General features: G+C 42.5%; 1 protein-coding gene across 1 annotated transcript; it reads right to left on the bottom strand.

Annotated features, from left to right (window-relative positions):
* LOC108035598 (G-protein coupled receptor dmsr-1) lies at nt 1-22594 on the bottom strand. The gene is given in 4 exon segments (XM_050886317.1): nt 1-1212; nt 1873-2996; nt 5639-5919; nt 22445-22594. Coding segments are annotated over 3 exon segments (1959 nt in total). The 5' UTR covers nt 5701-5919; nt 22445-22594; the 3' UTR covers nt 1-439.
* Nucleotides 22595-27495: the final 4901 nt, after the last annotated feature.

Raw genomic sequence — 27495 nt, 5'->3', positions numbered from 1 at the left:
TTCTGTTACCATCGAATAAACCATTTATTTCAATAGAAAAAGAACTCAAATCTCTTGCCATTCGAAACGTTTTATAAATATCTCTTAATCAATAGTTAGACTATAGCTAATTCGTTTTCCTTTCGGTATCTGAAGATGCTTAGCACTTACACAACTATTTAGGGGTCGAAACTTAGTCAAGTATATCACTTATCAAGTGTGGTCACAAAATGTGGCAGGCTGCTTCCAGGGCGTCCCTATGGGGCATACCCCTTGATTTTCCAGCAGAGCGAAGCCTCGGCAGAGGGGCTCTCGATCCACAAAGACAACGCTGGCGGGAAAATGGGGGAAGCAGCGCTGGACAGTTTGTTGCATTAATTGGTCTGTACACGGTAGTTAAATATTAGTGGGTAGTAGGATAATTTACAGGGCATAGAAAAGGGGTGGTTGTGAGGACCTCTCACAGCCAGAGGGCATCTATGGCGTCTTCCACGTCCTCGTCCGCCGGACTGGGCGGCTGTTCACTGACCAAAACAGCCTTGGCCTTCACCTCATCCGAGCTGCTCAGTAATACCATTAGGAGGACACTACTGCGCCTTTTGGCCAGCTCTATGTCCTGCGGATCGGAGGCGGGTTCAGTGTCCCCCCTGGCCTTTTGGTTCCGCAGCCTTCTTAGCCAGTCCGTGGTGGGCCAGATGCACTTGGTGCCACTGCCACTGCGACGCCTCCGATGGTGGTTAGGGGGCATGGTGGTGGCCCGTTTCTGGACCGGCTGGTGGTGCAGCTTCTCCACCAGGCTGATGTCGTTAGTGGAAACAGCGGCATCGGGGCATCCATCAACTTCAGTCGCCGATGGTGCCAGTGGCAGTACCACCGATGCAGATGCGCCTCCTCCTCCGAATCCTCCTCCTCCGCCGGCTGCGGTTGACATGCCCGCCCGGCCGCTGCTCTCCTGCTACACATTTGTCACTTGGGTCGTCAGCCCGAGATCGATGGCCATGCTCTTGCTAACGGCATCCGTGTGCAGCAGCCGCTGGCGTCCATATCCGCCCAGGCCGCCGCTTCCGCCCACGCCCCGCCCGTCGGCGTCGTGCTGCGACAGCGGCAGCCATTTGTCCAGCCAGCGCGGCCGGAAGAGCAGCGCGAACGTGCTCCGGAACTGGCGGCTCATCGAGCAGTAGAGGATGAAGTTGATGCTCGAATTAATAAGCGCCAAGATGTCCATGAGGTCACCTGAAACGGGGGAAAAGTCGAAATGCCATAAGTGCCCGGACACCACCAACACGCCATCTGTGGGCGGGGTTTCACTGGGGGTCAGTCGAAGTTCAAGGCCGACTAGTTTTTATGGTCCCTTACACTTGGGAAAATAAATCAGGAGAATAAAAAAAATTCTACCAGGTTCATTAACCTTTTCATCCGGAAGGAATTGTATTAACAGGCTATTAACCTTTTCTCATCCGAAAGGAAATAAACAAAATTTGTAATTTATTTTTCGCAAATGTGAATAATACCCACTCCTAGGAAACAAATTCTATTTTCGGACTAAAGGCAACACAAAGTTTGGAATATACAAAAAACCTTGTATTTGTTTAAACATTTTATCTTTAATATTTTGTATATCCTAATTAATAATGTTTTAACATATATTTTTAGGTGTACTAGCTAAACAAAACGAGCTGTACTCCTTGAACATGTCAGGGCCAGGCGAACATCGAAGCCTTAAATTTGTGGTGCAATTATGGTAGTCAACGGTGCGTATGATTGATGGCTGTGCCAAACGGGCCCACGAAAACACCAGCCATAAATTCAGTCAATTATCATAGCCAATAAAGCAATTACGGTTTACAGAAAACTAGAAGAGGGAGAAGGTTGCCCCAATCTTGGGCTACTCACTCAGCTTTAGGTAGCACTGGATGAAGAAGGCATCGCCAAGGAGGACATTCAGCAGACCCATGATGCCCTGCGGAAACTCGGTGACCAGGAAGAGCAGCAGGACGGCCAGAAGCATCCTCGTGGTGCGATCCGTCTGCTTCTCCTTCTCCAGCAACTTGCAGCTCTTGGGTTGAGTGGGGGTCACCACCTTGCCATTGACAATCGGCTGCATGTCGTTGGCCGCATGGCAGGCCAGGATTTTCCGCCTTCTCTTGGCCTCCAGTAGGGCACCAATTAGCCGCACAGATAGTACGGTCAGGGCAAAGCAGGGTATCAGCTTGATCAGCACACTATATATCAGGAAGGTGGCATTCCGGAACTGGCGATCGTGCAGCGCCAAAGCACTGTGATACAGCTTATAGACGGTGACATTTCGCTCACCCAACGTCGCCGAGGCGGTGGTCATTCCCGACCTGATGGTCGTCAGAGGTATCACTGTGGTCAGGCTAAGCAGACTAACTGCCGTCCCATTGGCCGACCCACTTGGTATCGCCCAGGAAACATCTGGCGTCGTACTGGACATCACCTGCATGGTCACCTCCTCCTCACGATTGTAGTCGAGGATGTACTGACTCAGCGGAACCGAACCAATGGTCTTGCCATCGGCATCCAGGGTTTCCAGGAACTTGGCAATGGCCGAGACCAAGTAGAGCCACGGGGACACCACCAGGACACACACCACATAGGCCGTGGCTATGGTGATCAGGGTAGTCCGCATTCCACACCAGATCCGATTCCTCTGCGGATAACTCACCGCTATATAGCGCCACACAGCCAGGGTGACTGTCAGCCAAATGGAGATGGTGTGCAGGACCTGGGGAAACACCGAGTGGAACTTGATGAAGCAGGCCCAACTGTAGCTCAGCTGCTGCTCCCTCGGCATCCGGGCACTGAGGATGTAGTCGTGCACCGTATAGGGTATGTACTCCAGCATCACGGCCAGATCGGCCACTGCCAGACCCGTGAGTATGGCATTCGTGGGGGAGCGCATCTCGCGGCGCGTTAGCACAATGATGTTCAGGGTGTTCGCAATGGTGCCCAGGATGCAGACAATCAGGGAGAAGTAGCCGTGGAAGTATTTGTAACTGTTCGGAAAAAAAACAAGGCCTTAAGTCACTGGAGAAAAACAAAGCTTATTATAATAACTTATTTGTTCATCCTTCGATTCTCCCCTACTTTGAGATTTCATAATTCGAGGATTACGATCGCGATTTTGAAGTGGGATACCTCTATGAGTTTGTGGTTGAACGTTCTAATAATCTACACTAAAATTATTTGTTTTTACGGTAGTCAAAAATGTAACCCATTTTCATGTTTGCTTATTTCCAAATTCCAATGGCATTCAGAATAGGACCCCAAAACCAACACTTTGAGTTTCAATAACTCGAGTTATAAGACCCCGATTTTGAAGTGGAATGATTCTACGATTTTGTGATTGAATTATGTAACGATCTACATTAAAATATACTCTTGACCCGATGGTCACAAATTTGACCCATATTCATGTTCGATTTTTCAGTACTTCCAAGGGCGTCCAGAGGGGGAACCCAAAACTGCGCTTGTACATTCCATAACTTGAGTTCTTGTAACCCAATTTAGACGTGGGATACCTCCATGAGTTTGTAATTGAATTATCTAACAATCTACATTAAAATATATTCTTGACCCGAGGGTCACAATTTTGACCCATTTTCATGATCGATTTTTCAGTACTTCCAAGGGCGTCCAGTAGGGGGACCCAAAAATGCACTTCTACATTCCATAACTTGAGTTCTTGTAACCCGATTTAGACGTGGGATACCTCTATGAGTTTGTAGTTGAATTATCTAACGATCTACATCAAAATTTACTCTTGACCCGAGGGTCACAATTTTGACCCATTTTCATGTTCGATTTTTCAGTATTTCCAAGGGCGTCCAGAGGGGGAACCCAAAACTGCGCTTGTACATTCCATAACTTGAGTTCTTGTAACCCAATTTAGACGTGGGATACCTCTATGAGTTTGTAGTTGAATTATCTAACGATCTACATCAAAATATACTCTTGACCCGAGGGTCACAATTTTGACCCATTTTCATGTTCGATTTTTCAGTATTTCCAAGGGCGTCCAGAGGGGGAACCCAAAACTGCGCTTGTACATTCTATAACTTGAGTTCTTGTAACCCAATTTAGACGTGGGATACCTCCATGAGTTTGTAATTGAATTATCTAACAATCTACATTAAAATATACTCTTGACCCGAGGGTCACAATTTTGACCCATTTTCATGTTCGATTTTTCAGTATTTCCAAGGGCGTCCAGAGGGGGAACCCAAAACTGCGCTTGTACATTCCATAACTTGAGTTCTTGTATCCCGATTTAGACGTGGGATACCTCTATGAGTTTGTAGTTGAATTATCTAACGATCTACATCAAAATATACTCTTGACCCGAGGGTCACAATTTTGACCCATTTTCATGTTCGATTTTTCAGTATTTCCAAGGGCGTCCAGAGGGGGAACCCAAAACTGCGCTTGTACATTCTATAACTTGAGTTCTCGTAACCCAATTTAGACGTGGGATACCTCCATGAGTTTGTAATTGAATTATCTAACAATCTACATTAAAATATACTCTTGACCCGAGGGTCACAATTTTGACCCATTTTCATGTTCGATTTTTCAGTATTTCCAAGGGCGTCCAGAGGGGGAACCCAAAACTGCGCTTGTACATTCCATAACTTGAGTTCTTGTATCCCGATTTAGACGTGGGATACCTCTATGAGTTTGTAGTTGAATTATCTAACGATCTACATCAAAATATACTCTTGACCCGAAAGTCACAATTTTGACCCATTTTCATGTTCGATTTTTCAGTATTTCCAAGGGCGTCCAGAGGGGGAACCCAAAACTGCGCTTGTACATTCCATAACTTGAGTTCTTGTATCCCGATTTAGACGTGGGATACCTCTATGCATTTGTAGTTGAATCCCCTTAAATTCTACATTAAAATATTTATTTTTTACGATGGTCAAAATTTTAACCCATTTTCATGTTCAATTTTTTCGTATTTCCTATGGGTTCCAGAATGGGTCCCCAAAAGTGCACTTCTAGATTCCATAACTCGGGTTATACGACCCCGATTTTGAAGTGGGATGCCTCTATGAGTTTGCGGTTGAATTCTCTAATACTCTACATTAAAATGAAACTTTAACAGGAGGGTCAAAATTTTGACACATTTTTTTGTTACATTTTTCCGTAATTCCGTTGGCTTCCAAAAACTTTAAAACAAGAAAACTCAAAAGCAGTAAAAGCCTTTAAATGAAGTCATCCATGCAAATTGCTCACTCAAATAGAAACGACAAATTAAAGATAAATAAAGCTGGCCTCAGACAAAGTATTTTTTCCACAAATTATCTGAGATAGCCTGGACTTGTGCTATACAAAAAATGAAAATGTCTGCATGCTGTTAAATCTTGCATGAAAAATTAATCCTACTCCCCATCCATAAAACCAATATTTCTATTCAATTTTTTTCCAAGTATTTTGTGAGCCAAAGGTTAGGCCCTGCCTTCCCGCATTAGATGCACTTGGTTAGCCTTTGCCACCTTGGCCGTAGGCAATTACACACATGATTTCATTATGTGCGCCCCGGATGGCTGGCGAATCATTATGCAAATTACATTTAAAAAAGTAATTAATATGCAGACATCCCCGGGGCGTGGGCCCACGGCCTCGTAGCACTCACTTTGTGTGAAAATCATCGATGCCTGTGCCGCAGTAATGCGGCTGCGACATGTTCGTGACCATCGTGTCAATGATGAGCTGGTTCTGGTCCGGTGGTCAGATGGTCGAATGGTCGTCGGTTGGCGGGATGTTCTGGCTCCTGGACTCCGTTTGATTGACCGCCGTGTCCTCTCCGGCTGCCCCACTCACTGGACCCCGTGGCGCCTCTGTCGTTTCATTAAAATTCCCTTTTTTCGGAAAGTCCAGCACTTTAATATGCAAGCTGCGTGGCAAAAATGCTACCTGCAAATATACAAAAGGCGTTAGTTGAATAAAAAATGAACTCTCTCTCGCTTGCCGTTGTGGTTTAATTTTATCAGAATTTAAGCTTTGCCATTCCCCAAATTCCCAGGCATTGCATGCCACATGCAAGTGCTAAAGTTCAGGGCAGGTCATAAGTATGATTCCAAACGAATCAACAAAGAAATGTCATTACCATTCGGGGCGAAATGGTCAGAAAACAAGGCCAGGGCTTGTAATCAATATTACGCATACGACCAGTGGCCCGGCTGAAGCATATGATTTCAGCAGTTTGTGGGCAAAACGATGTGGCAGTAGCAGGCAAGGAACTGGCTTACAAGATACACTTAGCCAAAATGTATCTCTAGATTTTAACATTTTTGAACATTTGTTTTTAATTTAAGAAACTTTTTGCCTAGGGGCTTAAACTTTTTTATTGTTGTGCCAACATTTAAGTGTACTCACTTTATTAGAAAAGTAATATCTGTTTTTTAATAACAATTTTTCTGAGTGTAACACTCTGGGTCCCACACGCATTCCTCGTCACCGTAATTCCATTAGACAAATGAGGAAATATGGAGAATGCCCAGCGCTTCAAAGGAAAATATCTCGACTTTTGCTCTCTGCTCAACCGCAGTTGCAGCTGCAATGTGCCAGTATCATTTAATTAAAAGTAACTTTCCCTCCTGTCAGCCAAGTGACAACTTTCCGGAGTGTTCTGCCCTTATCCGGCAATAAATCTGTACAATGAAAATGAGCCCCAAATATTTTGTCAGCCTTGAAGTGATAATAAAATCTTCCATTTTCCATTCATATTTGTCCTGTTTTTCGGCTTTTTTTTTGTTTGTGCCTTCAAGCACAAAATCTGGTTCTTGGTTTTGTAAGCCGGCCTAACTTCCATTACAGTGATTAAGTCCTTCGGCCAGGGGATTTTGGCCTAGATTGGACTTATGCCCTGCGACTTGGCAGGGCATCGTGCGATGCTGACTGGCAAAAATTGGGCAGGATAAGCATTTTTGTCTGGGCCCAAGTAATTATAAATGGAATATTTGACCATGAAATTGATAATTAATCCTTGTCATGCCTATTGAATTAACAAAGAAGTAACACAGTTTGGGTGTTACAGGGGAACAACCAGTGCCTTTAAGGCAGGCCCTCAAATGTTTGGCTAATTCCAACATGCGGTCAGGGCTTATAATTGAATTGGATTTTGTAGCAGGATACCAGGCAAACACGCAGTAGTAAAGCAATAAACAAATGTCCCACTGTCTTATTTGGACGCCACTAATGTAACTAATACGCACCGTATGCCGCCCATTACGGAAGTTTTCGGGGGCTTTCAATGGGCTGGGACTCATGTATCCCACGTAGGGTGGGCTACCAGGCTACCAGTGTCAAGTGCCGGCTGACCAAGGGACTGGAGGCCGTTAAAGTTGCGGCCGGTCACGTAAATGCGGGGACTTGTTGACTGTGACAGAAACAGCGGAATATCTTAGGGGGTTTTTGGGGGGGGGCGAGGCCTAGAGGAGCCGTCTTAACTGCCTGGCCATGGCAGCTGACAGCAGGCCAAAACGGGGCGGGGAGGCCGGAATAAAAGGGGGGCCTGAGGAACAACACTTGCCGCTTAATAGACAACACCACACAACAAAACATCCATTTAAACGATCTAATGAAGCCATCGCCAGCTGCATTATTAATGCCACCCCCCGGTTCGGCGTAATGGAATCACATAATCATCCCCGCACCGCGATCCACTCCCTCCACCGCCCCATTTTAATTACAGATCCACGCCCCCATTGACAGTTGGCCAACTGCAAATGGCCATACAAAGTGGGCTTTGATTGTGGTTTGCCCATTAGCAAAACACGGTGTTTTAACGACCCTATCCGATTATCTGCCAATGGTATCGGTGGTAATGTGTTTAAAGTAGAGTCGTTTTATGAATGGGTTGAAGAGTTATGGGAAAAGTTGAGTCAATAAGGGGGGAAATGGAGGAGAAATTGTTATCTTAATTGTAACTTTTGTAACTCTTTGTAACTTTTGAATACAGATGCCTATTATTACCTATAACTTAAAGGATTTGTCTTTACATTTTTTTAAGATCCCTACAATAGAAACAAATGATGTTTATTATATACATATTCCTTACACATTCATACGAAATCAGCTTCAATGCTTTTAAATGTACTGACTTTTCTCTTGCCCCGATAAAGCCGCACTACACCCAAGTCCATTGTATTTTTTTATGTACCCAACGAGCTGGGTTCAACCATTTTCCGGCCAAGTACAATTACATCTTTGGCCTGTCCTCAAGGCAGGACCTCGCAAGCCAGCAGTGCACTGAATATCCCTGTTTTCCTTTTGGCTTTCGGCCATATAATGAGCATGAGAACATAGTACTGTACGAGTGTGTAGTCTCTGGGCCCCTCGGTGGATGGGAATGCCATCATGCCATCATGTGAGCTGGCTCATTTCGCTGGCCGGAAATACTTTGCCAGGATGGAGGCACCAGAAGAGCCCCGGAGAGCCCTTCGTGTGCGGTTAGAAGCGCTGTGAATTTATGAAACGAAAAGCTCTGGCACACATTTCCAGCATTCCGGGGAATCACTGGGGATGGTAGTGGAAAATTATGCCAAACGGTAACAACGGCCACGTGCACCTGCCCGGGCTCACTTAAAGTTTAGATTTTTTTGTTTTTTTCGGTTGGCGGAAATCCGGTTTTGAGGCTCTCACACGCACACATTTCGAACATTTGAGTTTCTGCTTAGTGAAAAGCTCACTTTCCCGCTGAAAAAAGGGAGAAAAATGGAGGAAGCCGCAATAAGAAAACCGGAAACCATCATCAAGGACGCTGAAGGGGCGATGGCGGCACAACTAAGAGCGTATAATTGAACACTTGTCATGGTCGCAGGCGGCGTATGGGCAATATTCCGAAACAGCCAATCAAAACCCGTACACCCTAGAAAAAAAGGTCAGCAGTCACGAAGGTGACAAGGAAATCAATACGGTTTTAAAATCACCTAAAAAGTTGTTTAAAAGTATGCAACAAATATATTTCATTTTAGTAAGTCCGCTTTTTGCTGCCTACTTTTGAGCAGATTTAGCCGATTTTTAGCAAGAACAGCCTTTTCTTTCTGTGCAGCTGCACTAGAAACTGCGTTTTAAATGGAATTTTTTTCCAGCCATCGAAACACAATCAAAAATAAAATCAAATATGACTTGCGGTTTATGCCACAACAGAGGCGAGAAAAAAGTGCAGAAAATTGGAAAAATCATTTTACCGGCAACTTTTCTTCTTGTTTAGGATGTGGCCAAGGGGCGACTTTCTAATTCTCTATTTTCCACTTGCCATTTTCACATTCCACTTTCTCCGTCCGCTCGGCAATTTCATTTCGACCTCTGCATGTGGAAATTTCTTGGCTTCTCTGGCTGCCTAATTGCTGTGGCTTGTTGCGAAAAATTCCCACTTCGGCCTTATTTTTTTACTATTTCTGTGTTAACTTCCTTGGCACTTGGTGTTTCTTGCTTGTTTTCGGCTCCTCTTCGATTTACCCCTCTGAAAAGTTCTCACCACAGTTCTCTACGCTTGAACTGTGTACTGATTAAGGTGCCCAGTTGCGTGGGCAATACTTGCTGCCAAAAGTTTGGGCTCTTTGAGCTCGGGTTTTTTCGGCGAATTAATATCTCCATTATTGAGTGGGTCCGCTTCAATTAGCCGGGTAATTCTTCGAAACTTTGATTGACAGCTGCCGCTCATTGATTTGGGTCCCTAAGCGACTGGAGATAAGATTGAGGGGCATTAGGAAACGTCTTTGTTCTGACACATATGCTTATCACTTGCCCAAGGCACTGCTCTGCCTTCCTGAGGGCTCTTAAAAGCTTTCTGTGTTGCTACAATTCTGTTTTGTTTGCTCCCTCATATTTTCAGCCCCTCCCCGTGATGGAGATGGGATGGTTCGAATCCTACGCTGCTTACCACGTTATTTGCTATGCCTCTTAATGCAGTTGAAGTAGGGTGCAGAGAGAGAAATTCTGAGTGATTCTTAAAAGAAATGTTTCCAGAAAAAATGTTTTTGAAGTTGAAACAGAACTTGTGTCTTATGATTATGGATAATAATAAATTAATAATAAGTCTGGCTTTGCTAGCTTATAATTATTTATAAGTAAGTAAAAAAAATGTTTTCAAAACCTTTTTTATTTTTTCTCCGGAGTGAAATTGTACCAATTACTTGTACTCGCCTGGGCGGCCATTGTGTTTGCGGCTATTTGCCCATTGATTTTACGCTGGCTTTATCGAAACCGAAACCCCCGCTGACTATAGATGTGGGTCCTTGTGGGCGGAAAGTGTCAACATGGCGAGTGTCAACGCTTCTGCCGGCGCCTCACTCAAATATTTGCCGAGTTAAGGCGCCCCGAAAGTCTGCGCCCAAACAGGAGCGCATTTTGTAATTAAGCGTTCACATGGCGCTTTGGCTCAGCAGGTGCAAATATAGGGTCGTTTCTGTGGGTGGTACGGGTGGTATAGTGGACGTGGAGCAGTGGGTTGCGCAGGAATCACCAGCAAACATGTCAACGGCTGTCCGTCACTTGACAATCAGGCAGCCGCAGCGGAAAACACGGGACACTACTGCATATTTTAGGGCCAAGCCCGGAAAATCCCCTTTGTGTCAGCAGTCACGTGTAGTGCTGAAAGCACAAATAATTTCCTTTTAAAAGTAGTCTGCTTTAAGGGAAACATTTGCTGTAGAAAAATAATGAAAATAATAAGTAATTTGTTAGGAGCTTACAATTTTCAAGAATTTTTTTGTTTAAAATTAAGCAAAGTAGAAAATATTAAAAATAGATGAGTAAGCCAGAGCAAAATAATTTTTCTAAAAACCTTGAAATAATTTCGGATTTTTTCAATTAATACAAAGCTGCCAGTACTGAACACTAATCCGAGGTATCCTTTCGGGCCTTCACTCAGGTCAAAGTAATTGCCCTTCTGTTTAGGCCACAACTCGAGTTTGCAGCCAACTTTGCCGGCCATTGTTCTGTGTTATTTTGCACTGATTAGTTTCCTGTGCAGTTCCCTCCCACTTTTCAGTTATTTTAGATTAATTAAAACTGTTGACAATGGCGGGCCACATTACATAATTGCCTTTGGCGGGACCTCAATTATTCAGTTTAATTGAAGTGGGCTTTTTAAATGGCTTCCATATACGTCAAATAAAATTATATTGGCCTATTCCGGAGGTCGTAAAAACCATTTATCGCTAGGAAGTGCCTAATAAAGGCCAAATTGAATGCGAATATATGATTGATAAACTATCGCTGCGCACTTGGAGGGAAACCAGCGAATAAATACTTCAATCTGCGTTAATTGAAACTGCAGTGCTTACGAATATGCCGCCGAGTGTCACGCCATTTACTTCGATTATTTCACCATTATCCCCGCCTCATCGACAAGCGCCCAAAACGGTGGCATATGGCATAATGCTGGCTCAGCGATTCATTTCAATTTAGCCGCCTTCTGCCACACACATCATATACTTGTGTGAGCTGGCACTTTTCCATTTTAATTTGTTTGCCCATGGCCCACGGAGTATCGGAATATGATATTAATCTGGCCGGCTTATCGGACTTGTTGTTTATTGTTGTGTGCTGGGTGTAGGCCATCCCATCGGTGGTTTATTGCTTATCGACATGTTTATTACAGTGAAATTCTACCTGCCATCGGCAATCGGCAGTTGATTAGCAGCATAAGCCCCGGCTCTCCAGCGATTATTCTCTTTGTCTGTCGCCCTATAAAATATCAATAAATTATGACACCTCTATGGGGCCGGCGAGAGACAGAAAGCTGGACAGCGATAAATAGAATTTTTCACACCTACTTGTTATGAATGAACATGAACTGCTGACAATGGGTTTATTTCTAGAAAATATTTGGCTGGCTGGCTGGCGAATGTAGCATTTTTATTGATTGAGTGCAGATGGCGATGGGGAACAAAGTGTATTGTCAGAATCAGAAGCAGTGACGCCCAAATTCACTTAAATTCTAGTAATGGTTTTGCGAGTGTCAAAACATTTTTAATTAACATAATTTCATGGTCATTTTTTTAATTATAATGAAGTTTACATAGTCCCACCATAATTGAATTCAGTGAATTAACAATTTGACAACTCTAAAGTCTAAGCGTTTATAGCAAATCCAAATTTATTATGCGCCGGCAATTAAAAGCCGCAGTAATCACCAAGTTAAGTGGCCATTTCTTTTTAGGGTTAATGAACTTCTTAAATGTAATTTGAATTTCTTAAATATTTTTTTTACACACACAAGCACCCTAAACTATTAAAAAATTAATAAGTATAAATTGTATATAGTGGCTTAGCTCTTAAGCTTTGAACATTTTTAATTATCCTCATGTTTTTACGGAATAACCATAAAAGCTGAAACTAATTTTGCAGTTTATTGGCTATTAATTGTAACACTTCATTTGCGACCATTAAAATTCTGTCGGGTAAGCCAATAGCAAATATGTGGCTTGCAGTAAAATTTTAATTTCATTTTTGAAAAGCAATCAACTTCCGCTTTTCCACAGCAGCTGTTTTGCCCATAAATTGAATGTAGCTTGGGGCTGGAGACAAAACCGCGTCGAAGCAAGAATTTATAGGTTCTTGGGGCTGGTGGATAGTAGTCCTATTTCTTACCCAGCTTATCGACAGCGGAAACTCTTCTGTTCCGTCTATATTTTCCGCTTTCCAATGCTGGCTGTCAGACAAGGAAAATAATATCCGCTGCTGCCATATAAACCTAACAAGCAAACCAAATTTAGCAAAGAAAAGTTTAAGAAAAGGGGGAAATTCGAGTGCAAGGAGATCTACCCTCAAGAGAGAATCTTATTTCCCAAACAACATCTCCTGTTGCATCTTGACACCGAATTTTACACTTTACAAAATTTGAACACTAAAGGAACAACATATTTTAAGGTAGATTTCTCTTGTAAAAGGGGAGCTTACACTTCTTACCACCTCTGTCAAACAAGATTTTTGATGTGCTCTCATATTGTATTTAATTTTTTGATTAAGTTTTTCAGACTTTAATATCAATAGTCCATTTATTACAAAAAGATTTATTTATAATACTTTATTTTTGTTAATAAAATTTGGCTTACATTAATTTTTCAGTTCAAATTTTTACCCCAGTGTATATACACGCCATTCTAGCGTTGATACAAATCCCAGGCACTTGTGGTGAGCACGTCCTCATGTCGCCGTGGCCACGAATGCGAATTTCGATGGCGAGGACATGACAGGCAATCCCCCAAAAAGGACCAAAAGAAATCGAGAGGAGAAAAACTCGGGCAAAGTCTGCTCAATATTATTTTTCAATTTATTATCAAGTACCTGCTGCTGCCGCTTCCACGTCCATTGGTGGTTCGCGGTTCGACGGTTTTTATTTCCCCAAATTTTCTTTCTATTAAAGCGCCATCAATTCGGCGGACAAGCCGTCAGCCAACAACATTTAGTGTGCGTCGAAGGGCAAAAACATAATGGCGTTAACTGAATTTCCAGACGCCTTTTTGGGGCGGCGACTAGACGACAGCAAAAAATTGTGCCAAGCCCCAAAAAAGTACCATCAATTTTTCATAGTCAAACATTTTAACTGCTATGTCATAATAAAATTAAATGACTTGCCCGCAACCAGCTGCCCATGGCCAATTGTTTGCCTTTGGCTCTGGGGGAAACGGTTGCTGATACTGCTGCCGCATAAATTAATGCATAAATTTGGCAACATTTAGGCTGAAGTTGCTAAAAATTCGAAATGTAATCTATAATGCTGGCAGAGCCTTGTACATTTTAGGAATTTAAAGCCCAGCTGTCTGCTCAGCTTGGAATGTTTCCCAGGCATTTTTCATTAATTTGCCTAAAAAGTTTCTCGGCAGAAATGCAGAACTCGCAATTAAAAAGTGCCAAACTTTTGTGCCCTACCTTTCGGTTGGCAAAAAAGAATCTCGCCTCGGGCTGTTCAATACTTTTCAGAGAATAATATTTCCTTTCCCCAAGAGCTCCGTCTGCCTGGATAACTTTTCATTCTGGCATCAGGCCCTCGGGGGTAAGTCATAATGCCCCAGTTTACGTTCACCTTCACCATCACCTGATCCTGATCCCCTCATCAGAGGGGAGGCATGGGCATTAAAACCCGCACCACGCTCCATTTAACTCCGAGCCACTGCCGTGCCTTACATACTAATACACACTAATCAATGTGTGAGGGTTGTGGGCGGTACTCTCGTTTTCGCATTCGCCCGCGGGATAATGTTAATTTTGTACTGCATACCTGAGGGCTGATAGCCCTCGCCATCGCGTCGCAGCGCGTGTGTGCGAATAATATTCATTAGAAAATTACACAAATTTTTTACGTTAACGCCATTTGTATTTGGGACACAGCAGGCACACTGAGAAATATCTTTTGGATCTGCAGAATTTTAAAAACGCCCGCTCTTAAACCTTTTAGTTTTCAAGTAAGTAGGATTGAAAATCATTGCAATTCTGTTTCATTATGCAACGCTCCAAAAAGTATACAACCATATCTTTCAAAAACATAAACCACAACGAATAACGCCTAAGACTATACAACAATTTTGTATTGGAGCCAAAACGTCAAATGTTTTTTCGCAGCATACTTTTAGGTAATTTTCTTCATACGCCATAACATAGCACTGGGTTGGCCCTATGTTTAAATATCAACATATTTCCTTTTAAAATTAATGGATTTTCTCTCAATGCATCCACCACCTGACCTTGAGCCTTATTTATGTTTATTTTCGTTTCTCGCCAGCCCCCAGCAAGTTTTTGCCTATTTAAAACCCATTTTAAATGGTATTCTCACATGATGCGTGTGATGGCAACATGTTTGTCGTATTTTATGGCCAGTTTTTATATTCCCAGTGACTTGGGGTCGCGTCACGGCCAGAGGACGCAGCATAAATTGCATTTTTGTTAGTTTTTTCCCACGGAGACACGCACACACATAAAGCGAGTGCGTGGTAGGTAGCACGACGTCGACCACGAGTATTGGTATTAAGCCGGGGTTTCATTCTGGGGAGAAGTCTGCCACCCATTCTCGCTGCTCTCGTATGGCCCCCTGAATTCACCTCCGACTTGTTGGCTTTATATTGCTCATACGCACTGTTACCCAGGCTCAACACGCTGCAATTAAGTTTTCTCCCCAGGGCTGCTGGAGGTGTTGGTTCGCTCTTGAGGTTTTTCGCATTTTATGGCGCAGGCTTTTGTAATTTCTATGGCTCCCTTTATGTGCAGCAGAACTACGGAGCATTTACATTTAGCATGGGCTGATTGGAGCTTGATTAAAGCCAGGCAGTCAGATTGAAAGGAGCACTTATAGTGATGGGAATTGTAGGATTTAGATTTAAAAAGGCTTGTTAGGAAGAAGGTTGACGTTAACCATAGGGTTACAAAAAGCACCAATATTTATAGCGGGTTTAACAGCATAAGAGCAATGGCGTATAAAGGTGTCTAAAGGTATGCTACGATTTGTTGTTATACGGAAGTGTTTTTTACTGCGTACTTTTAGACACTTTTAGTTAAATAAGTTAGTTAACCAATTCTTTAAATTTGAGAACACATTGGTTAGACTAAATGTGATATTTACTGCTTGTAGCCCATCACTAGCTCTATTGCCACTCTCATCATCCCTCTGGAAGTGCATATTGAAGAGGGGAATTCAAAAGCCAGTCCCGAAATTTACACAGCTCTTGTCCTTTTCGGCCAAGAGGTAACAAATTTCGGTGCGACGACAAAGGCGAGGCGAACAAAAGACGGCTACAAAACGCTCGGTTACCTTGGAGTGACAATCCACCTGAACTGCCCAAAAGAACTCAACTCAACTACAACTAAACCGAACTGAACTGAATGCCCGGTGGCTCGGAATTTTTCCACTGGCGTTCTATTTGCTTTCCCATTTTGTCCATTTCCACTTTTCCGGTCGGACACTTGAATTGTTTCGGGGGCTTTTATGCCTTAGCCACCTACCTACCAACCAACTAAGCTAAGCCAGAATCAAAGCAAGTGTTTTAATTAAGTTAAAGCTGCTCAAAGACCAAAATGGGAAAAAAAGAAACTTAAAGAGTCGACACAAATTCTTTTGAGGAAGCTCGAAAAAAAATTGGGTCAAGTATCTTTAGGCAACTCGAGAAAATTACACTGAACCGAGTAGTTTTCTTGAATAAGAATGAATGTGGAATGCTGAATAAAAATGGCGTTGGCTGCATTGTGAGAGATTTGCTGTAAGACAAGGCCAAGTGGCCTGTAACGCACTTGAGGGTCCTCGAGACTTGCACACACAGCAGCACCACCACCTCCTTTCAGCACCCCATGAGTTTTCCACTGCGACTTTTCCGGTGGGGGAAAATCTCTGACTGAGTGGCTGCCCGGAGAAGTCGAATGGCAAAGTGTTTTTCGGACATGTTACTTTTTAAGGGAGAAGCCAAAGCTCAAGAAACCTGAACAGGAACACTCTTGGCAGCATCTGAGAGCCCAGGGAAAGTACTCGGCACTAAGTGAATGCCAGTGACTGTCAGCTTACGCCACCCACCACTTGGCCATTGACATGCATTTTCGGGTGCACAGGCTGTAGGTCGCCAATCCGGCCATTATTCTCCGAGCCAACTGCCTGATTCTCACGTGCCAACACCGAGCATCGGAAGAGGGATTGGGCTTTAATAAATTGCCAGGTCTCCTCCGAGAGCAACAAAGAGATTTTACACCAAGAATAATGGCCAGACGACTTAAATTCTTTGAATTCAATGGGTTTAAAATTAAAGGACATGGAAAAATGTCAATAAAAAATTATTAAACAATGACATAAAAAATAGTTCGGTGTTTAAAAATATTTTACAGTACCTAAAAATATTTTTTTAAGCTTAATTACCCACTATAATTCCTCAAATTTCCCTCACTTCTTAGAGTCTCTTTGATACCTATTTAATATGTAGATAGATTTGACTACCTGTCGCATGTATCACAATATTTTCCCACAACAACGATACACCAGCATTTATTTTGGTGACTTGCAAGTGGCAAACGTTTATTTTTTTCTTTTGTGCACCAGCCGTCGCTTTTTGCAGCATGACTCACAGAATGATTTGTTGGCCCAGGTGAATTGCTGGCCAAGAGAAGCTGGTCTAATGCCATTACCTGAGTGCAATTGAATCGTTTGGAGCGATCGATTACGATGCCACAGCAAAGGTGCGGGCACCCGATGAATAAATGAATGAATTAGGCGTGTTGCTGTACAATGTAGCATATAGGATTTGGGGCAGGTTGGTAGGGAGATGGCCAAGGACGCCCGATGACTGACAATGACATGCGGGTTTCGGCCATCGAAATGTGGCAGAAGGTGCTCGGTAAATGGCCAACTGAAGTGCAAGTCACTCCTCGTTAGAGCGCACACAAGTGGCCTCAAGCAGATGTGGCAAAGTGAGGAGATTTCCCGGGAAACTCCTAGATAAAATCTAGACAGAGATTCCTATGAATAATAATGCACGGATAAAAAAATGTATTTGGCAAATGTATTTATTTTATCTGTAAATGTGACGTTACAGATATAAAATATAATAGTTTAGGTTTTAATGTGTAGTGTAGGACCTATTATTATATACTAATAGTTATATTTTTGTAGACACTATGCTGGCAAAAAGCTTTTCAAGAATGTCAATAGCTAAGTGTATTTCGCTTTGTGCATCCTTAATTAAGCCAGATATATTTTAAGTCCTCGCAGGACCAGCATGCTGCAATAATAGCAGCAGGAAAGTGCTCAGTGGGCGAAAGGGAAGACCTTAGATCTTTTGTGAACCGAAGACCTCACGTTCCATGCCTGGCTGCTTGCGAAATGTCAACAGCAGGTAATGCGTCCTTAGTGCTTCCTGTTTATGCCGCAAAAGTATTTCGTTCCCGGGAAACCCTTCACTCTTTTACCCCTTGTTTTACCCCTTGGCCCCGACTTTTTGCCCGAACTTTCGACTTGCCATCTGTCTCTGCCTGGCAAGCTTGTTGATGCCCTGTCTCGTTGCAATTCCCATTTCTTTTGTTGCACGAAGATTTCCCGAGCTGGGAAATTGGACAGTGGGAATGATATGTGGTTGGCGGGCGCCTGATAAGCATATGTAAATTAGAGACCTGGCTGAAAAATCCCATTTGTCTTGTGGCAGGATCTAAGAGCTTGGAGCACTTTATTTCTTGTTGCGAGGGGGGGGAAGTACAAGAAAACGTGTTTATGTGACAGGACAAGAAACTCATAACTCTGGAGAAGAGCTCTTTAAGAGCTTTCCACAAAACTGGACATAAACATAAAGGAATAATGCTGAATCGTAACTTCTGCGCTGCGGCTGCCTGTTAACTGTTTCTGATTCTGTATTGACAGCTATCAGGCAACACACAAAATACCAAGAATGCTGGAAACAAAAAATACAAAAAAATACGAGAAATAATGAAAGCCATCCACGATACGACTTCCACTTATGCTCGATGCCTCGATGTTTCATGGGGCATGAGCAACAGTTTGTCTGGCCATCAGACATCCACCCACGGAGCCAGCACCATGCTCCCTTTATAATCTTTTAAGGGCCGCTGTCTGCCGCGTCTTTTGTCTATTTTCCTTTGCCATTGGCTTTGTTTATTTTCACAAGCGTGTCGGTCGAAGAACAAGTCCACGTTGGAGTCCAGGACCAAGTGAAAGTCCCTTGCCCCCAAGACAAAGCACTCGGGCTTAAAGAGCGTGGCCAAGAAATAGTTATTTTTGTGCCAGGCGCCATCAGAATAATTGCATTCGATCTATCTTGGCGTCGGCTTTAAGCTTCGATTCCTGCAATCATTTGCGTTCGGAAAACAATGTGTCTCTGCCAATTTCTTAGCTACTCAGATAGAAAGGGATGTTAAAGGATGTAGGAAGAAGGCCTTCAGTAACTTTTTAATCCTTAACGTTTGGTGATACTTCTAATAGTTTTCTGTTTTGCATATGTTGGAAAAAAATCAATTTTTCTTTAAATTGAGAAAGAATTGAATTCACTTGCAAAGTAGCCTAAAAGCATGCAATACAAAATTTTATAAGTAATTAATTCCTAAATATATATTTTTGCATACTTTTTGACACCTTTGAAGGCACTGATAGTTCATGGATAGTACCTTATTTTTTAGATAAATGTTAGTAATAAGTCTTGGCTTCGATAAATGTATGTAAGCAACAACAGCACGTCCCGCATTTAAATTCTCGGAAATTGTTTGAGCAACTAAGTAAAATGCAAAAGCTTATCCACTAATGGTTCCTCTCTGTACTACATTTTACTGCCGCTCGTGATTTTCCCTCGTCTCAAGAACGCATGCGATGCGACATCCTTGCTTTTGCCAGATGCATTTAATTTAATTAAACAAGCTCCCCGAGGACTGCATAATTCACACTGACTTTTTGGTAGAGCGCATCGGCATAAATAACATTTAAATGCAATCATCATTTATGGCTGAGATTTGCGAGCGCGCTGCACTGACAGATGGCAAGATGATTTGGCGCTTGATATGGCTTTTCCGCACGACGCTGCCTGCGTATACGTAATATTTGCCCAGATTTATGCAATGCTATTTTCCGACTGAGCACGAGGATGCCAGGGGAAGGAAGTGATATAAATACGAGATATGGTTATGGACCGCTCATGCATGGCATATACGCAAACTTTTGCGATTATGATGGGGCCTCTGGTTTTGACCTTGCAACGCTATGTTGCATGAAAATATTACGCAGCATCCAACCTTTCAAGTGCCCGCAGATACGTACTGTATATGTATTTGCCCCGTTCAACCCCCGATTCTCGAGGCTCTGCTCTTGTAATGTGAATTATTGATCCCATCAGGGGTTTTACCCATTTTCCCTTTTAGTACGCCATCACGTGCCCAGATAGCTGATGAATGGTCTGCGCCTGCCGGTCGTCTTATTTTTATCGGACCTTGGGCAGTCTCCTAGACTCCCCAAAGAAATGAGCATAAATCTTTTGACCCGTTCTCATTTGAATTTATTCATTCTCTCCACAAATGAACTAAACGGGCGAGGAAAACTTTTGCCGGGGCCTTAACTTTGTAACAGGCTGTAAAATGTCCCCACTTCCTTTATCAAAAAAGTTGACAATTTCTGCCAGGCACACATGTGGCTCAAATGCTCAACTTTGCAGCCTTCACGTCGCTTATTTTGGGTTAAACAAAGGGAATTATTGTTATTATCATAAGGAATTATGATTTTACGCTCTGACGCCTGGGATTTAAGGCCCACGGCCCATGTGGCGTATGCGTAATGCATTAAAGTTAAATGTTACGACCTCAGGGAAAATAAATAACGAGGGAAGTTTAAGAAACAAGGATGTTCGCAACTAATTAGCTGCATGCTTTGCACTTGTAATATTTCTTTGCAATGTCAACTGAAATTGGGCAGCAATTAAATGAAATATTTTTAAAAATTTTTAACTTTTAATGAGAGAAAAACCTCTCTGGTTCCTTGTTACTGGATAAGCTGCTTTAATATCTACAGGAGCTAATGATTAACTTCCTTATGGAACACATTGCAGTTTGACTAATGATGATATTAACCTGTGGCCAACCTGAAGTCACTTAAACTTCTCGCAAACAAAGGAATTTAGTATTAATTAATTGAATGCCCGACGCATTAGATGTTTCTGCATTCCTTTGCGAGCTAAACTCCGGCAATTAATTTAAATGATACTCAAAAGCCCGAGCCCACCGACTATGTAACCGAAGTTTGTCTTGGCCAAAAGCCGCAGGCCATTGGTATTGGTTTGGGCCACTGGCACGTGCCCCGTCTTGGGCGTTCCTAAGCCAAAACCGAACCACAATGGACAATTACTGTCTCATCTGGGGGCCGGGACTCTGGAACCTGGCGGTGGCAGCTGGCACAAAAATTAATTAGCTGACCAACTTAAGCGAAACCGAAAAGTTCAGGTTCTGCTCTACGCACAATGGACTTGGGACTGGCACCGCCACTGGGATTGGGCTCGAGATCAGGATTGAAGTGCTTGGCCACGACTCTTGGCACTGATGATTCCTTCGATGGGCTACTATTTGGCGCCCCCAATTGATGGGCTGGCCTTCTGTTTTGGCTAAATGTGTCAACAATCCGACTGGCAATTAAAGCCAGCGGGCAAGTGCATAAATTGAGTCGCATTATGGCCTCGGCAGCTGCGAGAATTTCGCACATGCGGCTAATTGCTTCGAGCTGTTCAGCCTGCGGGCAGCCATAAATTGAAATTTTTATGCATTGTGTCAGTTCTTTCGCTGTGCGTATTGACATGAAAGGCTTGTATTTTGGGCATTTCCTTGGGGGAAATTAGAAAACTTTGCGCTATCTGCTGGGTTTCTTGTTTGCCCCTCTGTGCACTGTGCAAATATTTTCGCAAGCCAACCTTTTGTTTGGCTGCCGTGGCCTTTCTTCTCCAGTTGACTTTTATTTATTGTGGGCCATAAAAAGAAGAACAGCAGGCAAAGTTGAAAGAAACCCCGAAAGGAAATCTAGCGCAGAATGCAAAATATTTTTGTATACATTTGTTTGAGGTTTACTTTATGTTTTTTGTTTCCCTCCACGGCCACGCCAGTTCTTCCCGTACATTGCTCGAAAAATTCAAATTTTATGCTCACAACACTTTTTACGACTTTGCCGCATTTGTACAAACAATGTTTGTTGTCTCATTCCCAGTTTTATTGTTTATTTGTCCATTGACGACATGCGGGCGAACACACATATATTTAGCATTTCCTTTGCCATAACCTGAGAGAGTGGAAAGTGCTCCCCAGTCGCCAGTTGAGTCTGGCCCTTGGATTGCACTTTTGTGGCCGCATTGATCATAAAAAATGCTTAGTTAATTTATAGCTAAGTGCAGAAAGTTGGCCAAAAATGCAGATAAGTGGAAAAGTCTAGGAAAGTTGTAAGTCACTTTTGATGGGGATTTCAAAGGCGGCATAACTTTCATTAATTGCTAAAGTTTTCTAACCATTACATTGGGGGTGGAATTGATTTTGGTAATATTTTATGAGACCACAAGAAGTAGGAGGTAAGGTTTGTTCCTTAAAAATAAATAAAAATGTAATTCAATTTTTATATTAATGTTATTTTTAGGCACATATTCCATTTGTTTAAGGGTTTTAGTGACATTTTGAAGTATTTTTATGGGAGAGAAGTAGTTTTAAAATTAATTTCCACTAATTACAATTTTGTTTTACAGTCTTAATGGCTGCTGCTATTAGCTGATTACACTTAATCCCTTCTCTGTGAAATATAAGCACATATAATTACAGCCCATGCAAAGTTTCTGCTTAGACTCATATTTCTTTTTCAAGCGAAAGTCCAGCCAAGTCATTTAAAACGTATTTAAATTCCCATTGAGCATCCTTTCTTAATCTTTGGGGCAGCGGCTTCTTTGTTCTTTATCCACTTATTACTGGGCTCTACCCACATCAATCAAATGGTACACACCCAGAAGATTACACCGAATACAATTTGCAGGACATTAGGCACAGTGTCCCCATGGATGTGGCGGCCATTATGCTAATCAGATAAACCTTTTTCGGCCATAAATGAAATATAAGTTGGGCACGAGCACAGATGCCAGATACCAAATGCGAATAAAATCACCAGAAGTTCACTGACCAGCCGAAATGGAAATCCCGGCCTGGGTAACTTACACAATTTGGGAAAAACTGATATTACGAAAAATTCACGGCAACCGCACTGGAACGAAAATAATTATGATTTTTCATCTTAGCGGCACATTTTCCGGCGATTCGATAGCAAAGTTCTGTGCTTGTTAACCGGTGGAAAACTCCGAGACACGTGCGTGCGGCGCCGCTATGGAAAGCCAACTGAAAAACTGCGAAAAACTCGAGCGGCAGCTACTCGCGATTTTCCCCAGAGCTCTCGGCAAGTCGACGGTCGGCTTTTCCTGCGCGCCTGTCGAAAGTGTTGCCAGCTTTCTGGCGTCGACGCCGGCAGCGACAGCTGTTCGGAAAAGTCGGGGGAAAGCCGGGGAAAAACGCCCTCCACCAGAAGCAACTGGTGCAGCTGGGCGGAAAACAGCATCCACTCGGGATCCACAGGCGGCAACAGCTGGCGGACTTGTTGAGGTTGCAGCTTCTGTGGCAAACAGAGAGCCGGAAAAGCCACTTTCCTTTTCACAACAGAGAGAGAGGAAAACCCATAGTTTCCTACTCTCCTTTGCAGAAGTTTTTGCCTTTGCCCTTGGCTTTTCCTGCTTTTCCAGTGGATCGCATTCGATTTGTTCTTATGAATGAAAAGGTTTTCATTCGACTTTTCGGCGCGCCAAAAATGTATTTATGCCAAAACTTTTTGCTGGTCTAAATTTATGGAACATCAGCCCCGTCCATATGCCAGTTAACCCTTTTTTTCGGGGCCCCTCTGCGTATGGGTAATAAATCATCGAATGAAATGATAAACTGTCCTGACCGCCCACCCCGTCCCTGGCATTTTCCCACTTTTCCCAACTACAACGGCCTTTTAATAGACCCGGCTGCGAATGTGTTTAAAATCCCCTTCGAGTGCTCGTAAAACGTTCGTTTATCTTATTTGGGCTGGTATTTATTTACATTTTTATTCTATCTGGCGCTCTTCCCCAACCGCCTCATGTTAGATTTATGTGCGTATCTATTTGCGAAATTTATGTTTGCATTTCAATTTACTTCCTCCAAGTGACTCACTGTCTTGTGCCAGGGCATATGTTGATTAACGTCAGCTATTTATGACATGCCCGGCTTTTTGAGCGATTCACCAAATGAAATTGGTTGTAAAATAAAGCAGCATGTGTGAGAAAAGCCAAATAAAGGAGCAGATTTTTAGTAGAAATAAACCTATTTATTATATTTTCTGTATTAGAATGTCAGGCATTTTTTAAAGCCCAGATTATGGAAAAAATAGGAGGCACTCGGGCGATATTTTAAATCCCACTTTTGTTATGGCAAAGCAAATTAATAACTGAGATTTAAAATTCAGGATATTTCCCCAGCCATGTTGGGCTTCATTTTGAAAAGATTTCTGATTGACAAGCCCCCGAGGGCGGCATTATTTTCCCCCCAAAAAAAAAGAAAAGACTACACAGATTTCCCTTCTCCAAATCATCCTTCAATTTATGTCACATTTCGAACAGGACCCGGTGTCCACACCTCCCTGCCTTTGGGGCCAGAGGAGCGGGCCAAAGGCGAGGATCTCAATTATGAGGGCCTAAGTGCCGTTAAAACCAAATCAATAATTTTCCCTTTTTCCCCGCGTGCACGGCATGTGGAATGCGGCACGTTGACAATGTCGACTGAATGCCTGCATGGGGCGGAGATCCATTAGATATGCGAGGTCTGATTCTGGTGCTGCCCTGAAGCCCACTCCCCCTCCTCGTCCTGGCATGGTGCTCACATATCCGTAGCCATGAATTTCCAAATGACATTCAATAAGCATTCGAGATGTTCAATTATTTTTCAATTGCATCGACTTGCCGGCAGGCCACAAAAGAAATTTGATTATACCTGAGACCTGCACAGATAAAGATGTACGGAAAGAAATATCTTTAAGATTGTTAATCAAATAATAATAAATATTTGGTATCTAAATTGTTAAAAAGGCAACTTTCATTAGAACACCAAAGAAGCTTGTTGGCACCAGAGCCTTAAAAATATCTAAACACCCAAAAATATACAATAGATATACAGACTAACATATTCTGTGTTTATTATAGCCTTCAAGTAATAAATTCCCAATTTAATTCAGCTACAAAATATGCAAATATGCTTTTAATAACATTTAAATTTATGTCACAGTTTCCCCCTGTGCATGATTTTTCTTTTCTTGTTGATTTTCCTGCCAGCACGTGACCCATTCAAAAAATAAGCCTGGTCGGAAGTCGTTTGGCACCCATTTTTGGCCTGTGTTTTGGCCATTTTCCGTCCCGGTCCCGCCGCACGCCACACACGCCGGGGGCGTGTTTCTAAACCAGTTAGCTACTTTGCATTAAAGCTCGCCCCAGGAGGAGCGTTGAGTGGCCCAACTATATCCGATAGCACTCAGACGTCGCCTGTCCGGTCCACTGTCTCTCAATGGAGCTGCAAATGGAGGTGGGGATGGAGATGCGTTGGCGGAAAACGGACGGGGGAAATCCGGAGAAAAATGGTAATGGGTAGGCTGCGAGGAGGTGGGCTCCAGGATGTGCTGACTTGACAGGGACGGAACCCGAAAAGCTTCCGCTGCCATGGCAGCCCAACCACAGATAGGGATTTCGTTGCGGGCAGCTCTTGGAGACCCCGTAGCGATAATCCTCTCAATCCACATGGAAATGTGGAAAGACGTGGCAACATCAGACAATGTGAGGAAACCTACACTGGGAGGAGAGCAAGGTTAAGATATACTCGTATATAATAATAATATATAATGTAATAACAAATTTGAATAAAAGTATAATTAATGCTATATAATAACATAACTAAATGTATATTTATTCTTGTTCCAAATAAACATTGTTTATATATTTATTTACAAGAGTGTAGAATAATATTTGCAGAAAGGATATGGTTTTACATATGTGCAAGGTTATTAATTGATACATTTAAAGGGGTATGTTTTATAAATTGCATTATTAATTTATCTTAAGTATTACCATTATAACTATAATCTTAAAGGTTTTCAGAAAATATTTATTTATTTACATCAAATACTACAATCATATCCACTTTCTAATCTATAGCTATTAATAAAATTTAAAAAATTTAAAACCGAAGCTTTTCCATAGTCAAAACTATTTCTTTCCGTGCACATTTAAAGAAGATACAACATCACCTAGGGCAACATGAACTATCTGCTGAAAACACTTTAAATTCTCCCTGCGATGGCTCAGCTGCCGGCGGAAGTTGTTGATATTTTGTTAACAGATTTATTTGCGCTTCGTGTTCACGCTTTCATTTGCAATTTTCCACTAGAGCTCGATTTTCTGTCGATTTTCTCGCTCCTCGATCAACCGGAGAAGTGGTGCCTCGGTTGCCTGGCATGTTTTGTCCAATTCAGGGACGGGTGTACAAAAGAAATCAAGGCATTTGAGGGAAGCTGCCATTTTCCCTGTCAAACCCATTTCAAGTGGGCGCCACCCAAGTAGTGTCCTCCCCTTCCTCCGGCTCCCTTTGCGCCCTTTCAGGGAAAGGACTCGGAGGTCCTTTTGTGCTCGAGGTGATGGTGGTGGCGTTTTGACAGTCCTGTTTTCCTAGACACTGCGTTAGTTTTGGGCGGCGCCGAAAAGGAACTCGGCTCTGTCAATCTCCAGCGGATTGAAGTTGATTTATCCCGAAGGCGGAGGCTTTAAAGTGGCTTTGGGCATCACTGAAATGTCCGCAAAGCCCAATGAAAATTTTATTTCGGCGAGCTTAGCTTGTGATGCCCCAATAATTGTTGTGTGCAAATTAAAGGGGGGGCGCCCTTTAAAAGTTACCCAACTTCTGCGGCTTTCCACCTGATTGCAGGCCAAATGAAAACTTTCATAGGGCTTTCCCGGGCATAATTAAATTATAGTTCGGTGCTATTTTTGTGCATCTCCTGGCTGGGAGGTTGGCGAAACCTGTGCAGCGGAAAATCGTTTGTCATGGCTGTCGGGACTGATGCTTTCGTTCCTGACGTTCCTTTGACTTTCTGGCTCTTTGGCAACCTTCGGTTTTTGTTTCTGACACAGAAGGCATCAAAAAACTGTCTGTCTGCGGGCTTCGGTTATCATCTCGTCTTTTTTCTGCAAATATATTTATTACGTTTTTTGTCACTTCAAAGGGCATAATTTGAGTTGGCCCTTGGGTAGGGCTTTCAATTCGTTGAACTTGGGGGTTTTTGGAGTTCTTTAAATTCAAGTTTTAACTGTCATTTCCACATCGCACAATTATTTTTCAGACCTTTTGCGGGGAGTTTGAAGTCGAAAATAATCTTCCACTTCAGACCCAATTAGGGGACTTTTTTCTTCAATACACCAACCCTTTGACTTGTTGTTTTTCATTTTTAATTTTCCTAAATTCATGCTTTTAGGGGAGCACTTAAAAGTTTGTTTTTGTCTGAAAAAAAAAATAAATAATTAATTTGTATTTTAAAAGCTAATTTTTTCATATAATGGAATTAATATTATGCTTACTTTGCACTGGTAATATAATTTTGATTTTTTTTGTTGCAATCCTCATTTTTCATTTATTTGAAAGGGATTTTCTAGTTTTTTGTTAAGGCAATGTATTTCCCAAAGCATTTAAAAGAAGTTTTCATTTTTATTATGATAGGATCAGAAGGGTAATAAATTTAAACTTATTAATTTATGTTTCTAGTGACCTTCATTTCATTATCTTTTATTTATATGCATAATGTGGAACCCCAAGTGATTTTCTTTTTTTGAAGGGAACATTACCCACTCTTGTTTTTCGAACTGCCAAGATTATTTTAGCTTTTGACCAGTTCTGGCTTTTTGCATTGTTTTGTTTATGATATAAACTTTTTCCCGGCTCTTTTGTGGG

This window comes from Drosophila biarmipes, chromosome 3L (genome assembly GCF_025231255.1).
Source record: "Drosophila biarmipes strain raj3 chromosome 3L, RU_DBia_V1.1, whole genome shotgun sequence".
Classification (NCBI taxonomy): Eukaryota; Metazoa; Arthropoda; class Insecta; order Diptera; family Drosophilidae; genus Drosophila; species Drosophila biarmipes.
The sequence above is the reverse complement of the archived record's forward strand: the minus strand, read 5'-3'. Positions and strand labels throughout refer to the sequence as shown.